General features: G+C 39.9%; 1 protein-coding gene across 4 annotated transcripts in view; it reads right to left on the reverse strand.

Annotated features, from left to right (window-relative positions):
- The window catches only part of LOC117522174 (pituitary adenylate cyclase-activating polypeptide type I receptor-like), a 40970-nt gene extending 23761 nt beyond the window's left edge, over positions 1-17209 (reverse strand). For 3 of the 4 annotated variants that reach the window (XM_034183569.1, XM_034183568.1, XM_034183567.1), the window contains exons 1-2: positions 17027-17208; positions 10985-11081 (exon numbers count right to left, since the gene is read on the reverse strand). In XM_034183569.1, the coding sequence (XP_034039460.1) occupies positions 10985-11081; positions 17027-17068 (139 nt within the window). In that variant the 5' untranslated portion in view covers positions 17069-17208. Of the gene's footprint in view, positions 1-10984; positions 11082-17026 lie in introns of all 4 variants that reach the window. The other variant, XM_034183566.1, reaches the window with a different exon arrangement.
- Between the last annotated feature and the right edge of the window lie 576 nt (positions 17210-17785).

Below are 17785 nucleotides of genomic sequence, written 5' to 3' on the forward strand. Positions count from 1 at the left end.
TTTGGTCCCAAGCCCTACTTTCATACAAAACCTTTAGAGTGCTAAGGGTATTTTCTCAATGATTCTATACCTTAAGAAACTCCACTTTAAAGTACTTTCTTTTAGTATAACGCCAATGTGTTGCATATCAAAATGTTCAGAACAATCTCAGCTTTCTAAATATGATACATGTATCTACACCATTGTGGAAAGATATGATCTATTAATAGAAATCTGATTAAAAGATGTCTAGGACACAAGAGAAGAGTCATTAGGGCTCTAAGGGTAAAAAAAAACAAAAAAACTTGCTCAAATATCTACATCAGGGATCATAATCCTGCTCCTGGCAATTACCTGCACTGTTAGTTTTCCCAACTCTTTCACCTCCACCCACTGCTAATTAACAAAGTCAGGCGTCTCAGCCAGCTGAGAGATATGACACACAAGACTTGACTAGTCAACTGTGGTTGCAGTAGATGTTCGTGGAAAACATGCAGGGCAGGTAGTCTATTGGGGACCGTAGTTTGGTCGTCATTAACACTGAGCAGGTGGATTCACACAAATATCTGGGGGTTTACATTGATAACAACTTAAGCTGGCACACGCAAGTGGCAAGAGTTTGTGCCCGAATCCACCAGCGCATGCACTTTCTCCCTTGAATCTGACTGTTTGGTGTATATAGGAATATTATGTTGATTTTCCACAGAGCAACTATTCAGTCTGTGCTACGGTATTACAAGTTGGTTTGGCAATTTAACCACCCGCCTCATTTTGGCTTGTCAGTATCTCAGAGAAAAAGTGAAATATCCCATTGATGGGGTATACTGGGTGGTATTATGGGTTAAATCAAAATCTCAAATACTAAATCTGACAAAAATAGCTGGCAAAATCATTGGTGTGGTGGTACCTGTAACTCCCCAAGATTTGTTTAAACAAGCAATCCTCAGACTTGCAGACAATATTTTATCGGATGCATCTCACGTACTGCACTCTGAATATATTAGACGTAACTCAGAGTTCCTCTTTGTAAATATAGCTGATAGAAACACTCATTTATTCCACTGTCAGTGAAGCTCATAAATGAACAGATGGCTCAGAGTGGACAGGAAAGATAGTCAAAGGTCATGTGTTGCTGAATTTGCATTAAGATGCTGGCAAGATTTTGTTATGCATTTGCATTTTAATTTTGATGTATTATGTAATTGTTTTGATGCATGGGTGTTACGTACTGGATATGTTGGATGTGTTTTCTGCCCAAGACAAATTTCTCCCTAGGGAGACTAATAAAGACACTTTGACGTTTGATTTTGAGCCCCAGGAGCAAAGTTGATGTACGCTGTCTAGTTCGTGTGTTTAGAAAGCACAGTAACGCCACAACCACATTTCAAAGGCTCAGGCATCCAGAAAAAAGTTATATGGACATTAAAATATATCAGAGGGTTGATGCATATCCTGGACACTTTACACACCAAAATATAAATGACTTCTGCGTGACTTCATTCATACCGATCAATAACAATTATTTTATTAATCAATATATGCTTCAGATAATCCATCATGGCTTCTTGATGGTTGCGATATACAAAAGAGGTTTTACAAAAAGTTTTTCACACCATGTTTTCCTTGACCTTTGACCAAACTACTCCAAAATCAAATCAAATCTAGATGTCTATCCAACTAATATTCCTGTTGTTAATTTATTTTGTGTACATGCACACACGCCAGTGGAAAAAAACATCCTGCTCGCCACTTTGCTGACACACAGGATAATAAAATATCTGAACTCATTTCCATCAAATTAACCATTTTCCTATATAGTTGCAAAGGGCAGAAAATTTGATCTTGACCCCTGACTTTGATCTTAATGAAAGTCAAATCAATTCTTTCCTCTATAGGCCCATCTTACCTGCCAAGTTTATACAAGTGTAGTGAAGCACTAGTGGCGCGAGCTTGCTCATGGCACAGAGAGTCCCCAAAAGGAAATGCCAAATTTTGAGTCCACAATAAAACAGGAAATGTCAAATATTGAACACTTCCTGGATCAACACTTTATGGATTCACAATAGAGGAGATCTCGTGGGAATTCAGTGGTAAGTTGACACTGAAACAGGAAGTGCCAAATCTTGAGCCCACAGTAAAACAGGAAATGTCAAATGTTGAACAATTCCTGGAGCGACAGCAGAGGATATTAACCTGTTTTTCATTATGTTGTTTTTGTGCTGGTATGTTTATCCCCTGTAAGGTTTTTGTGTAACTTTTTGTTTCTCTTAATTAAAAAAGGAAAAGAAAATTAAAAAAAAGAGAAAGCGGAGATCTCACGAGAATTCAGTGCATCGTTGACACTGAAACAGGAAATGCTAAATTCTGAATTGACATTGAATCTGGGAATGCTAAAGTGAGAGGCAGCACACACCTTGAGTGCATACAAGCTCAGTCAGTAGTGTGTAAATTGCATGAATGTTTTTATCCATGCTAATGCTCCCCAGAAGCATTTAATGAAAATAAAGTCTGAAGGACCTAAATCAGATGGAGAGGACTTTCCAGGCATGTGATAGGCAAATAAAGAAAAATGCTTAAAAATGGTGGGGGGTTAAGAGGGGCATAGTTTGGGGGATCTGGGGGGCAAAGCACCCCCAGAAGTTGAATGTTTTTAGCCATGCTAATGCTCCCCAGAAGCATTTACTGAAAAAAAGTCTGAAGGACCTAAATGACATGGTGAGATGCGGAAGAGCGTCGCTTGTTCATGTCCATGACATATGCATATTAGCCGCTACATTTTTGAAACTGACTATAATACTTTAAATAGACCAAGATGTGACTGGAGCTCATGGTCATGGTGGTTTGTGCTCTACAGTATTAAGGTATACACATTATTTGCTATTGAGCAAAGTAATATTTACAAAATATCCCAGAAAATTTCATAAAACAGATGGTAGCATGGCCCAAGCAGAGGGTCACCCCTTTGAGTCTGGTCTGCTTGAGGTTTCTTCCTCAAATCATCAGAGGGAGTTTTCCTTACCACTGTCACCTGTGTGCTTGCTCTTGGGGTTGGTAAGATTAGACCTTACTTGTGTGAAGCGCCTTGAGGCACCTTTGTTGTGATTTGGCGCTATATAAATGAAATAAATTGAAATTGAATTCCTGACCCCAGTTTAATAAATCCTGATCCATACTTTAAATTAGCTCTGCCTCTGCAAACCATTTAAAGGCACTTGTGTTCATTATTTGGGTAGTAAATGATACCACATACCACCCTCCCCATATGTGTTCGGGTCCTCTACCAGAGTCTTGGGAGTTTGAGGGTTCAGTGCAGTATTTTAGCTGTTCCTAGGACTGCACTCTTCTGGACAGAGATCTCTGATGTTGTGCCTGTAATCTGCTGGAGCCACTCTTTCAATTTGGTGGTTCCAGCTCCTAGTGCTCCTATTACCACTGGGACCACTTTGGACTTTACCTCCCACATCTGCTTCAGTTGCTCCTTCAGCTCTTGGCACTAGCTCTATTTTCTCATGCTCCTTTCTGATGTTGCTGTCAGTTGGGATTGCACACATTCATCACATTCTTCTTTCCGTTGTCAGCCACCACTATGTCTGGTTGGTTGGTCAGCAGCTGTTTGTCTGTCTGGAATTTGAAATCCTACAGGACCTTAGCACGGTCCTTCTCAACCACCTTTGGTGGCGTCTCCCATCGGGATGTGGGGACTTCTAATGTGCCACAGATGTTCCTGTAGACCAGGGGTCACCAGCCCTGTTCCTAGAGAGCACCTGCCCTGCATGTTTTCTAACTCGCCCTGTTTCACTCCCAGACTCTATGAACTCTATCATCTGATCTCAGCCAATCAAGAGCTGGAAAACACCATGGCCAGATATGATCCACACCTACTGGCTGAAGAAACACGCGCGCCTGGCAGTACAAATGGGTGGGTACTAACAGCAGGTACTCACCCAAAAGGGCAATACGTTTTTCATCATTCTGTATGCTTTTTGTGTATGTTTTACTGTTTGTCATGGCATTTTGTTGCATGAAGTACGTTATAATAGTTTTATATTTTATGGTGCAGCAATTTGTGAGTATGAAAGGCGTTACAGAAATATATATTTTTTACTTACTTATTTTAATGGACAGTCTTAATAACAACTGAAATAATTTGTCTAAAAACAAAAACAAAAGCCAGATTAAAATTTCTCAATGAAACTATTTCTAAAGTTGTGATTTTTATGTACATATTATTCAACAGCCAAATTGCCCCATAGTGCCATTAGTGTATTTTATTTTATTTTTATGAATGTGCTGTGCAGTACAGGAAAAGCCACGCTGAATATTGAGCAATTCTGATGAGAGTGGGGTCAAATGAAAAAATTGTAAAGCATTTATGATCTTGGTCCCACTGCACTGCAACGTCTGTTTAAAGGAAATGAGGGACTACGCCAACTCAGCCTTTGAAGATCACGCTGACAGGTGTGCAGCGCACACATTAATATTTATGTTGCTACTGAACAAATATGTGACAAAATGTGCACTCTGTAGTCCACATACACATGCACCTTTAACCTCATTAAATTCTCGACCACAAGAGTCCAAACCCTCCTGTTATAATCAGCAGTAATTCACCGAACTGCTGTTTCTGGCAACAATGATCAATTGCTTGTCTTTTTTTTGTAGCCTGGTGGGTTCAGCACTATTAAATAGGTGGGTTTTAAAAATGATTATATGTTAATTTAATGCAGCCTGTTCAATCAGCTTTAGTTAGTTCTGAGGGAGCTTCTAACAAAACATCATGCCCCAAGGTAACAATTTGTAAAGACGTGTAAAATATTGTTGATAAAATGGCGCAGTGTTATTAATTTCAATTTATTTTCATTCATATAGCGCCAAATCACAAAGTTGCCTCAAGGCGCTTCACACAAGTAAGGTCTAACCTTACTAACCCTAGAGCAAGCACACAGGTGACAATGGTAAGGAAAAACTCCTGCTGATGATTTGAGGAAGAAATCTCAAGCAGACCAGACTCAAAGGGGTGACCCTCTGCTTGGGCCATGCTACCAACACAATTGGCAATCCAGGAAATTTTGGGAGATTTTGGGAGTCCATGTTGGTGCACAAGACAGGGGACCTGCACAAGACAACACCCACTCCCATCTCTGGATGGAGCCGAACCTCAAACAGAGAGAGAAAAAAAAAAAAACAGAATCAGGTGGCAGAAAGACAAGTACAGTATAATTTATCAGCATTTAGCAACAAGAAAAACAAAAGAAATACTAAGGTGATCATCGGCTACTAGTCCTAAGCTTCACTCAAAAACCCAGACTTTAGATAAAGTTGAGGCCGTGGCCCGCTCTGTTAAATATTTCATCCATTTTTTGCCATTTCAGTTATAAAAAGGATTTTCATTGATACTATTATAATTCTGTTCCTTGGTATTCGAATAAAAGACTCACAATCTTTTGTTGCCAATATGACTAGAATTCACAGTGCCAAGAAACAATGTGGAGGATGTTTTTACACACATCGATTAAAATATATACCCATATGGTACCTGTGGTGATATTACAGAGGACATGTTGGGGGGGGGTTAACCCTCAAATAGCATGCTGGGAAACTATGTTAGTAAAATGTATTGCACTTATTTTAAATATCCTTGATTGATCACATCTGAGTATTGTTTGTATATGTACAGGTGTTGCTGTTATACTACATACGTGTGCTAGCATTAGCATCATGGAGCATGTAGAGCTGAAAGAGAAAGCTAGTGACCGTCAGAGCTAATAAACATACGCCAGAGATCCTGTTGGGAGGAACTCCTGCTAAATTCTGGACATATTTGAGAAAAAAATTTAATTGAATATTTACTGGACAGGAAAGGACGCTCACGCAGGTCTGCTACGTCAGTCAACAGTGTTAACTTTAGTTATAGTTACAACATTTTTACATGGTTTGTCAGAGTATATGGTCTATGGTGCTTCCTCTAAAAGTAAGTTCCCTCATTTTCACTTGGGTTCGCCACAGCAGATCCAAGGTAGCGCTGCATGTTGATTTGGCACATGTTTTATGCCAGAAAGAAATTTTAAACCAAAATAAAAATAATAATAATTATAAACTTCAAAATGAAATAAATTCTGTGGAAAGCCAAAAGGGACTACACATTTAATTGCTGTGGTTTGATGGGATGCAAATTGATATTTTAATCTGGGAAAACAGATGGTTTGCTAAAGCTCAAGTGCTGCACAACAAACCTGATTGTACATGATGTGCATGTTTTTTTTTGCACACGTGTTCAATGTGTCCTCATGGGTGCACCTTGATGACTTTTCTTCCCTGTGTGTGCACAAATGTAGTACAAGTGAACATACACATGCAGACGCGGCTCTTTAATCTGTTTTGGTTGTGTCTGGTGAGGTGGACACAAAACCAATTACCTTTTAAAGGGCAAATCTGAGGCAATCGAGCCTCTCTGAGGTTTGCAGGTAACCAAGTAAATAAAGTGTTCTTTCTGCATCACTGGACATCAGACACACATTACAGTACAGTACTCACACAAAGGTATGAATTTACCTGGTGGGCACTTGAGCCAAAATGAATTAAACTGTAGAAACATCTCAAGGATGATCAGTGGAAACAGGATGCACCTGAGATCAGTTTTGAGGTTCATGGCAAAGGCTGTGAATACTTATGTACAAGTGATTTCTTAGGCTTTTTTAAATAAATTTGCAAAAAAAACAAACAAACAAAAAAAACAACTTTTTCCACGTTGTCATTATGGGGTATTGTGTGCAGAATTTTCAGGAAAAATGAATTTAATCCATTTTGGAATAATGCTATAACATAACAAAATGTGGAAAAAGTGGAGCGCTGTGAATGCATTCTGGATGCACTGTAACGACAATGACTATTTATATCAGGCTTTCCCAGGAATCAAAGCACTAAACAAAATAAACTAATAATAAATGTCAACAATAAGAAGGACCCTTCAATAATGCACAAAAATCCCAAATTAATCAGATGATAATACAGAAAAAAAAAATGGTGTGACGTATACTCCAGTGCTACCTATATACTCTGGAACATGTGATAATTTAATTTAAACTAGAGCACCGCACTCACCAGTTTTCAATTCCACAAATTTTTTACCTTGGAAAAAATTTTCAAGGTCAAAGTCCTGTTATAAGTGGTTTTTCATAAGCTTAAATACACTCAACAAAAATATAAATGCAACACTTTTGGTTTTGCTCCCATTTTGTATGAGATGAACTCAAAGATCTAAAACTTTTTCCACATACACAATATCACCATTTCCCTCAAATATTGTTCGCAAACCAGTCTAAATCTGTGATAGTGAGCACTTCTCCTTTGCTGAGATAATCCATCTCACCTCACAGGTGTGCCATATCAAGATGCTGATTAGACACCATGATTAGTGCACAGGTGTGCCTTAGACTGCCCACAATAAAAGGCCACTCTGAAAGGTGCAGTTTTATCACACAGCACAATGCCACAGATGTCGCAAGATTTGAGGGAGCGTGCAATTGGCATGCTGACAGCAGGAATGTCAACCAGAGCTGTTGCTTGTGTATTGAATGTTCATTTCTCTACCATAAGTCGTCTCCAAAGGCGTTTCAGAGAATTTGGCAGTACATCCAACCAGCCTCACAACCGCAGACCACGTGTAACCACACCAGCCCAGGACCTCCACATCCAGCATGTTCACCTCCAAGATCGTCTGAGACCAGCCACTCGGACAGCTGCTGAAACAATCGGTTTGCATAACCAAAGAATTTCTGCACAAACTGTCAGAAACCGTCTCAGGGAAGCTCATCTGCATGCTCATCGTCCTCATCGGGGTCTCGACCTGACTCCAGTTCGTCGTCGTAACCGATTTGAGTGGCGTTTGGCACGTTGGAGAGGTGTTCTCTTCACGGATGAATCCCGGTTCACATTGTCCAGGGCAGATGGCAGACAGCATGTGTGGCATCGTGTGGGTGAGCGGTTTTCTGATGTCAATGTTGTGGATCGAGTGGCCCATGGTGGCGGTGGGGTTATGGTATGGGCAGGCGTCTGTTATGGACGAAGAACACAGGTGCATTTTATTGATGAAATTTTGAATGCACAGAGATACCGTGACGAGCTCCTGAGGCCCATTGTTGTGCCATACATCCAAGAACATCACCTCATGTTGCAGCAGGATAATGCACGGCCCCATGTTGCAAGGATCTGTACACAATTCTTGGAAGCTGAAAATGTCCCAGTTCTTGCATGGCCGGCATACTCACCGGAAATGTCACCCATTGAGCATGTTTGGGATGCTCTAGACCGGCGTATACGACAGCGTGTACCAGTTCCTACCAATATCCAGCAACTTCGCACAGCCATTGAAGAGGAGTGGACCAACATTCCACAGGCCACAATTGACAACCTGATCAACTCTATGCGAAGGAGATGTGTTGCACTGCATGAGGCAAATGGTGGTCACACCAGATACTGACTGGTATCCCCCCCAATAAAACAAAACTGCACCTTTCAGAGTGGCCTTTTATTGTGGGCAGTCTAAGGCACACCTGTGCACTAATCATGGTGTCTAATCAGCATCTTGATATGGCACACCTGTGAGGTGGGATGGATTATCTCAGCAAAGGAAAAGTGCTCACTATCACAGATTTAGACTGGTTTGTGAACAATATTTGAGGGAAATGGTAATATTGTGTATGTGGAAAAAGTTTTAGATCTTTGAGTTCATCTCATACAAAATGGGAGCAAAACCAAAAGTGTTGTGTTTATATTTTTGTTGAGTGTATAACAAAACATATGGATCAAAAAGGCTTTTCAATGCTAAAATGAAATATCTGCTAAATCCGCAATATGGATCAGATGTGGATCAAACTTAGTCTGTTCATTGAGAGTGCCAGTTTCACCTCATTGTTACAAATGAGAGTGATTGAGGCGCTTTTGATTGCGATACAATGCAAAATATACACCAAATGGGCTTTTCAATGTTAAATTCAAATGTCCACAAAAATCCACAATCCAGATCAGATCCGGATCAAACTTTGTCAGGTGACAGTGAGTGCCATTCTGCACCTCACTTTCAAATATGAGAGTTTTTGGGACATGTTTGATTAAGATATAATGTAAAATATATGTTAAATGGGGTTTCCAATGTTAAATTTAAATGGCCACAAAATCTGTAATCTGGATCAGATGAGGATCAAACTTTGTAGATAAAGGATACATAACACTGTAAATGCCGCTGCACAGCTCATGTAAGTGTCAGATGATACAAACTTCTCAAACCAAATGTTCGCCTGCGAAGTCACGCTGAGCTGCTTTCACAGTTTTCCGACGTGTTCCTGTCCATGAAGCTGATCTGTGAATCCAGGAAGTAATTACTGTCTTTGCTGTGCTCTGTGGTTTTCATTAGCGAATGTTGCCAGATCTCCTGCTGTTAGAAAAGTAACGTGACAGAGCGACAGTCCCAGACTGCAGACTGCACTCTGACTCGCGGTTGTGCAAAAAAACAACCTTCTCTGAAAGCCAACAGTTAAAGAAATCCCAAAAATTTTTGTGTTTAAGACAACAAGTTTAATTAGATTATAAAGGGCACCCTGGACATTTTCCTGCAGGCAAACTAGAAGGCAATCAGAGAGCGCATACCTCTGCCAAGACCACATATGGCTTTAAACATCTTCTGGATGCTGTATCCAAAATATGTTTTAGATCAAATTCAAAATAAAGTCCCTCATTTTTGAAGACATTATCCATCTGTTCACCATATTTCATCGACATTCCCTCACAACCTTTTGAGTTAAATGTTGCCATGTCCCAAATATTGTTCTGGATGTGAGTTCCACAATATATTCCAGCTCACCTCTCAAACTGAATCACTTATTTCCCAGAACATTGTGTATCTGCTCACCAAATTTCTTTAAAATCTGTTTTTTACTTTTTGAGTTGACTTCGCAGGAGGACATTTGTGAGAAGTTTGTATCATCTGACGCTTTTAGAGGTGATATTTTTGATATCATGTAATTTTATTTGTTTAACTTAAAAACAGAAACTGGATCGATGGAAAATGGCTCACTATGAAGAAACAAAGGGATCATGGCTGCAATTTGGTGGGGGATGGGGAGACATGTCCCCCCCCCCACCTTTTCAACCAGGGGGGACAGAATATGGTATGCCCCCCCACCTTCTGACATATATGTGTGTGCTTGAAACATGCTATGCCAGTCTTATGTGCAAAACCATGTCAGAATAGTAATTTTGTTTCTGCAAGTTTGTATTTTTAGCAGCATTGACTTGTTTACAACACCTGTTTCTTGTTTGTCACATTCGGAATTTTCTGGGACTGCATTAGCCAAGATTTGAAACCAAAAATAGTTATCGTTATATAGTTATAGTTAAACTTATGATTTGTTGTTTTTTCAAACTTATGCAAAAACAAATCTTGAGAAAAAAAATACAGTATGCGATAGTTAATAATTATTAAGAGCCTGTTCTTTCATATTTATGAATACATTTTACCACATTGCAGTTTTTTTTATTTATTTATTTATTTTTTTTTAATGAAAACTCAACCTATCATTCTTTTTGAGTTCTACACATGTGGTGATACCTTATTTACACCAGGATGTTAATAAAATCAGTGCTGGCTATTCTCAGAATAAAGTACTTATATCCACCGGTTCAAATTGCATAAGTCAAATGGTGTCCACTTTATGGTCTTCTCAAAACATTAAAATTACTGTTCTGGATGCTTAGAATGCATCTGAGCTTATCTAGAAACCGTTGGCTTCTCGGGGCCTAAAGCGGCCCCCAGACCCCCAGCCTATGGCCTTCGGCCCTGTGGGCCTCGCACTTTGTCTCCCCAATTTCTAGTTCTAAATTGCGCCCTTGAAAGGGATGCAAAGATTCGTTTTTGAGATACACAGTAACTGAGTCATAGCAGAGCTATTAAAACTGTTTGTATTAAGGTTACACACACACACACACATCCACATGCTCATGCACTCACCAAATTCAAGGTCATCACTGGGGTCGTGCTTGGCGATCTTCTCCATGCATTTCTCATGCTCTCGCTTAATGATGCAGTGCTCCGACTCTGACGCCACCTGGACATATCCACAATGAACACCAGACGTTAGTGCTCGAACCACATGGGTCCACTTTATCAAGCTGTCCACACAGTGGCTGGCTGTTTGAGTAGACTAACCCATCAGCCAGTTCACTGATTTTGATTACACTGGTCAGCACAATTTTTCCAACAGATTTTGAGTAATTTGGGTGCGCTGAATCCGAATCTGGTGTTAGTTTTTGCAAATCACATCACGTTTTTGAGATATGAAAACATATTTCTCGTATTAAGCATTGAAGCAAAAGCTGCAGTCTCACACACCTCTTCGGTGCCATCAACGATATTATGGCTCTTGTTCACATTTCACAAACCTGGTTTAAAAACTATGCTTTTGAAGTTGCTTTTGTGCATGATTAGTGGTGGCAAACTCGTGAGTGAATGACCAACTTTTGCATAATACATCAATAAGGAACATGCAGATTGCAAAAAAAAAAAAAAAAAAATGTGATGTGATAGAGGAAATCTGAGCTCAAATTCAGATTCAGCACCCCAAAATGACCCCAAATCAGTTCTCAAAGTCCATGCAAGAATTTTTTTTTTTTTTGACAAGTGTAAAGAATGGCAGCAATATCCATTGCTGCTCCCTGCAGTGCACCATGTTCCTGGAACACCTCCTGCTCCTTTGTCCAAAACTGTCCTCCCAATCTCCTCCTAATCAGGCAGATGGACTCCCCCCACCAAACTCATCTTGATGCTCCCTTCCTGTAAAGAAACTGGCGTGAACAAGTTCTCAGATTTGGATTCAGTGCCCCAAAATGACCCTAAATCAGTTCTCAAAGTCCATGCAATAATTTTTTTTTAAAATCTGTAATTCTCATTTCTCAGCTTTGATCCTGATTTCTGAAATTTGATCTTGACCTTTGACTCTTTAATGAACTTCGATACTGAATCTTGACATTTACTCTGGTTACTCACCTTTGATTAGGATATTTTATCCTGATCACTCATCTTTGATTCTTCTCACTAAACTTTGAAGCTGATTTAGAATCTGATTGCTGACTTTTAATTCTTTATAACACGTTTGCTCTTGCTCACTGAACTCTGCTCCTAGAATCAGGATCAAAGGTCAGCATCTGCTCCTTCATCTGGATCTACAATTAAATGACTTTAGTTCTTCTTTGGCTCATATGCCACCATCATGAATGTTGACAATTGTATTGGATATTGATGTTTTCTCATAAGCACTGAGCTTTGAACCTGACTACTGATCTTTGATCCTGTGTTATAAACTTTGATCTTGCCCTTTAAATCTGTAGAATGAACTTTGATCATGAATGGTGACATTTGGTCTGATCTATAATAACATATCTTTGATCCTGATCATTGCACTTTCATCCAGATCACTCAGCACTTTATCTGATACTCACCTTAGCTGGTGAGCACTGACCTTTCTGAAGTATGAACTTTGAGCCAGATTACTGATCTTTGATTCCTCTCACTAAACTTTGAAGCGGATTATTAAATCTGATCCTGAATAACATATCTTTATACTTGATCACTGAACTTTGATCTTGATTGCTGTGATCGTAGGATTAGCACTCACTCTTTGATCGAGATCCACAATGAAATTTAATTGGTTCTTCCTCAATTCATATGCCATCACTCCAGCAAATTAATTTTTATGTGATTCTGCAAACAAACATACAAACAAACAAATAGATGGAGACAAGAATGCACTTTGACAAAAGTGCAAACCAAAAAAGAAAGAAAAAACACTATCTGGTGTATTGTTGGTTTCTGTCCATAAAGACAGACTTTGTATGTGAACTCGTCTCTTATGCCAACAGCTATGTCTACAGTACACCTTCACTTTGTGCACACTGTGAAATGGTAGGTGTGTGACCAGCTGACTCATCACTATGTCGCTGCCCTCCAAAATGAATCAGCTCAGGCCTCGCTGGCCAGATAACATAGGACATCAGCTGGCTGTGAAGATGTCCCAGGACTCACTTCCATTCTCTGTCATTGCTCTGCACATGGACAGAATTTCAAAATGCTCTTTGATTCATGTGAAATATCGGTATAGATCACTGCTGTGATGCATTTGTTTTCTATATACATAAAGGGCTACATCTGTCTGTCTGGGATAAACTCCCAAACTATAATATGTAGCCCCCAAAACTATATATTTTGAATTCTCATGACATGGGGAACAAACTGGTACCATTTTTTAAAAAAGTTGAACTGAAAATTACCCCCCAAATAGCCATTTATATAAGACCATACAGTGTTGTTCCATGTGCGATAAACTCCCAAACTATAATATAGTCCTAAAAACTATATATATTCGGAATCCTCATGACATGGGGAACAAACTGGTACCATTTTTAAAAAAAGTTGAACTAAAAATTACCCCCAAAATAGCCAAAATAGCTTTGAGTTAGTGAATATTAGCGTGCAAGCTAACATCCGCAAAATGTCCAGAGGTATTATCAGGTTACAAAAACAGTGTTTTCAGTTTTAGAAATGTTTATTTCTCGCTAGCTTTTACATAATATACCAAAAGCAAAGTTGTTAGCAAGTAGCTGCACCAGTAAGTGATGTCACCATCCGCCCTTTTCAGGTTTCAAATCCCACAAAACCTCGGAGAGTTCGCCGCGCTGCGAGATCTCAGTAACACTGAGACGCTCTGATCGGGCTGCACTTTAACCGCTGCACACGGACAACACCATTAACATCGCAACATAAAACAATTTTTATGTTGTGCCTAAAACTCTTGTGAATATATTCTCTGGGTTTATAGACGTTATTGCATGTGTTTTATGTAAACATGTGAGAATCACAGGCTGTCTCTCCGTTATTTTCAATGGGAGTTGCTGTGAGCTACGCTCGCTTCCTGATCATGTTGTTCTGGGGAAAGTGAAGTTTGCTCTTTAACGTCTTGATTATTATTCTTTACAACACTGTTTGTCCTCTTTGTTCCAGACTAATATATATAATATGTCTGAAATTCGGTTTCCATTCATTAAATTCCACACAGATTAAACGTAGCAGACACGGATTATTCATTATAATTCTTTAGCAAGTTTTCAGGGTATCATGCAGCAGTCTCTTATTAATGTGATGAAAAGCATAAAAAAAATATATTTTTGTAGTATAATATTCATTTACAATTGTCATCATGTGGATTCTCTATGTTGTTTTGACTGCAGTGACTCTCTGGCGTGCAAGGGATTATGGGATACATGAAAACCCTGGATGCTAAACTCGGCGAACTGTCTTGTAAATAAGTTCAGAAGTGTTATTAGGTTTGAAAAACAAGGTTTTCAGTTTTAGATGTGTTGATTTCTTTCTAGCTTTTACATAATATATGACAAACATGTATATAAATACACAAAGCGGTTTTGGAGAGACCAGTGACTGTTGTCACGGTGCAGCTCTACTTTGATTGGCTGTCACACGCGTCACTCAAAAACAAAACGGATCAGATTAAAACAGAATGTGACTTTTTAACCTCTTAAAATACATCAAGGTTAGCCATCTTTGAACTTGTCCAAGGTCTGTGTTCCAAGAATGTTCCCTGTGAATTTCAAGAGTCTGGCAGTAATAGGACCGAAAATATGTTGAGAACAGACAGACAGACAGACAGACAGACAGACGGACAGACAGATGAAAAGCGTTTGCAATACCCGATGGCCATATTTGATGGCCTTGGGTAATAAAGCACCACCAATATTTAATAGTAAAACATATATCAAAAATGATTTTATTATTATTATTTTGTGCTTTAATGTTTATAGGTTATTATTCCAGATGAATGCAGGCATAAGTCATGAAACAAAAAACATGAATCCAGCAATTGTAACGTGCAGCTGGTAGAATGTGTCATGAAAAAATTTAGGCTGACGGTCGGAATTTGATGTAAAAAGTAGACAAATAAGTAAAATGACCAGGTGCACAAAGTGTGAAACGCACAAGATTCCAAAGTGGACGTGAAGAAAACGGTTTTTAATAAGAGAAGCACACATTTAGCTCATGCAGCTCCCAAATCCTGGACAGTATGGTGGATTAGTGGTTAGCACTGTTGCCTCACAGCAAGATGGTCATGGGATCGATTCCCAGAAATGATTACAAACTATAGATTTTTACCTGCATTCACTAAAAAACATTTTAACAAAGCTACAGTTTTAAATGTCTGAAGCCAATTTGGTGGCATGACAAGAAGCCGGGAAGCGAAATATGAAGAGGAGGAATGATGAAAAATGAGAATCATGTCTGCATGTTGAAGTGGAATTGGGGAGATGGGCGTGGCCTATCAACTAAGAAACAGTTGGTGAAGAAAATAAACCAAAACAACAAAAAACAAAGCATGAGAGACTTTTAAAGCAACACAGAAATTGGGAGGATGCGTCTTTCCAACCTGTAGCAAATGTGCACGTTGCTAAGCAACAGGTCTTGTCTTTTCAGAAATGAGTAATAATTTGGCGCTGATGAATAATATCTGCTCGGAATAAATGCAACAGGTCTGGGAAGCGACGCTCCTGTATTTGTTTTTAATTGACTTGGTTGATGTTTTTGTTTTATTTTTATTTTGTCCTCCGACCCCTAATGAAAATGTTTTGTCACATTTCCTCTCCTCCTCTCCTTGGCATCCTTTACTCTGTTTTCCTTCTCTACTCCATTCACACTCTTCTCCCATCCTTTCCTCTTCTCTCCCTTCTGTCTTCTCCTTATCCCTTCCATTCCTCTTCTTTCCCATCACTCCTCAAACTTCTTCTCCATTCTACTCCACCTTTCACCTGGGACATCATTTTCTTTGTTTCTTCTCCCCTCCAGTCCTCTCATCCTTCCTCCCCTCATCTCCTCTCACCTATTCCATACTCTTTCCTCTTTTCTTTTCTCCTTTCCCCTTCTGTCCTCTTCTCCACTCTCTTTCCCACCTGCTGTCCGATGCCTCTCCAGATAATCCACCAGTTGTGTCCCTTCTTCTCATCTCTTTCCTGCCCTCCCCTCATGCTCCCTTTCCTCTTCTCTCATCCTCTCTCTACCCTCCCATCCTTTTCTTTTTCTTTTGTCACCTCCTGTCATCCTTCCTCCCATCATCTCTGCTTCATTACTCTTCTGTAATTTCCATCCTCTTCTTCTCCTGCCCCATCCCCTCCTCCCTTATTCCAACTTGTTTCCCCTCATCTCCTCCCTCCTCTCCCCACCTCCTCAATCTTCTTTCCTCTCCACTTCCTTCCTCTCCTCCTTTCTCCTTCTGTCCTTGCCTTCTTTCCCACCTCCCTTCCCTTTTCCTCTCCTCTCCTCCTCTCTAACAGATGCCTGTCCAGATAATCCACCCGTTGTGTGGAACCAGAACCATGTTTCAGGCCTCGGGGTTTTATTTTTCCACATCTGATTAGTCAGCAGCTCTCCTCCACAGATAATAAAACACACATTTGACCCAAACACAACCACTGACACACAATAAGCACAACATGTTTATATGTGGCATTAACTGCAGGAAGGTCAGAGTGCAGCGTGTGCAACACCTCATGTATGTCCGAGAAAACATACATATATGGAACAAGACACTACAGAAACACCAGCCACAGATTCCCAGAGGAAGCTGCTGCTGTCCTTCATTGGAGCAATGAACATCATGAAGTTGATTGAAGTGAATTCCTCCCACATATCCTTAACAACAATTTTATTCTCCATTTTCTTAATAAAAACGAGCCAAAGCAGATGCATCAGCATCCGATCAGCTGGGCCATCTGTTATTGTTCTAACAAGCGACAGTATCCTCAGCACAAAGACCCCAAACGGATGCTGATGTTCATATATATATATATATATATATATATATATATACACACACACATTTTTATATTTGACGATCTGCACCCAATGCCCCCTCCCACCACACATTGCCTTAGGTTACACATGCACGACATACTAATGTGCACATGCACACACACACAGGCGCGCTGCACTCACCATGGGCAGGAGAAAGATGGCAGTCAGCAGGTAGCACCTCATTGTCTCCTCTGAGAGGTTGCGTCCCCAAAAATCTAACAAAACCAGACAATGCGCGTGTGTTGTCGCAGACGTGCACAGAAGGCGATCCGCTCAGCGTCACATTTCAGCATTCAGTCCTCTGAAAGACAACACACAGAGGAAAGCAACTCATAAGAGACAAAATAACAACACAAAGGATTAATCAGCGATAAATAAACTGACTGATGTGGAATACCGAAGATTAACAATGCATGAAATAATTGCATTTTGGTGGTAATTTCATGGATGTGGATCCAACGCCACTATCTTTGAAACAGCAACCCTTATTTAAGAAAAAAAAAAAAATTAAAATACAATAATAAACACTCAATACTACAGTAAGACGACAGAAGAGGTGCAAACTTAAAACAGTCTACACTGCTCGTCTTATTCCTGATCAGCACTAAAATATAATGGGTCCTTGCTCTGGATAAGTTTAACCTTTCCAACCAATTTCATCTTGATTGAACCAATTTCTGTTGTGAAAGTGTAGGTACACGGACCCACAACAGAGGGCGTAATGAACGGACAATGGAGGAAGGTGAATAACAAGTTTTACTGTTGTGAAACGAGCACAACGAATACAACAATTAACAATTTGGGGTCGAATCCGCTGGTGTCGTGTGGGCAGGCTCGAAGGTAGGAGACGTCCGTCTCAGTCGAACCGGAACCACCCAGATCTCCTCTGCCACCGAACCC

The sequence above is a fragment of the Thalassophryne amazonica genome, chromosome 12 (assembly GCF_902500255.1).
Source record: "Thalassophryne amazonica chromosome 12, fThaAma1.1, whole genome shotgun sequence".
NCBI lineage: Eukaryota > Metazoa > Chordata > Actinopteri > Batrachoidiformes > Batrachoididae > Thalassophryne > Thalassophryne amazonica.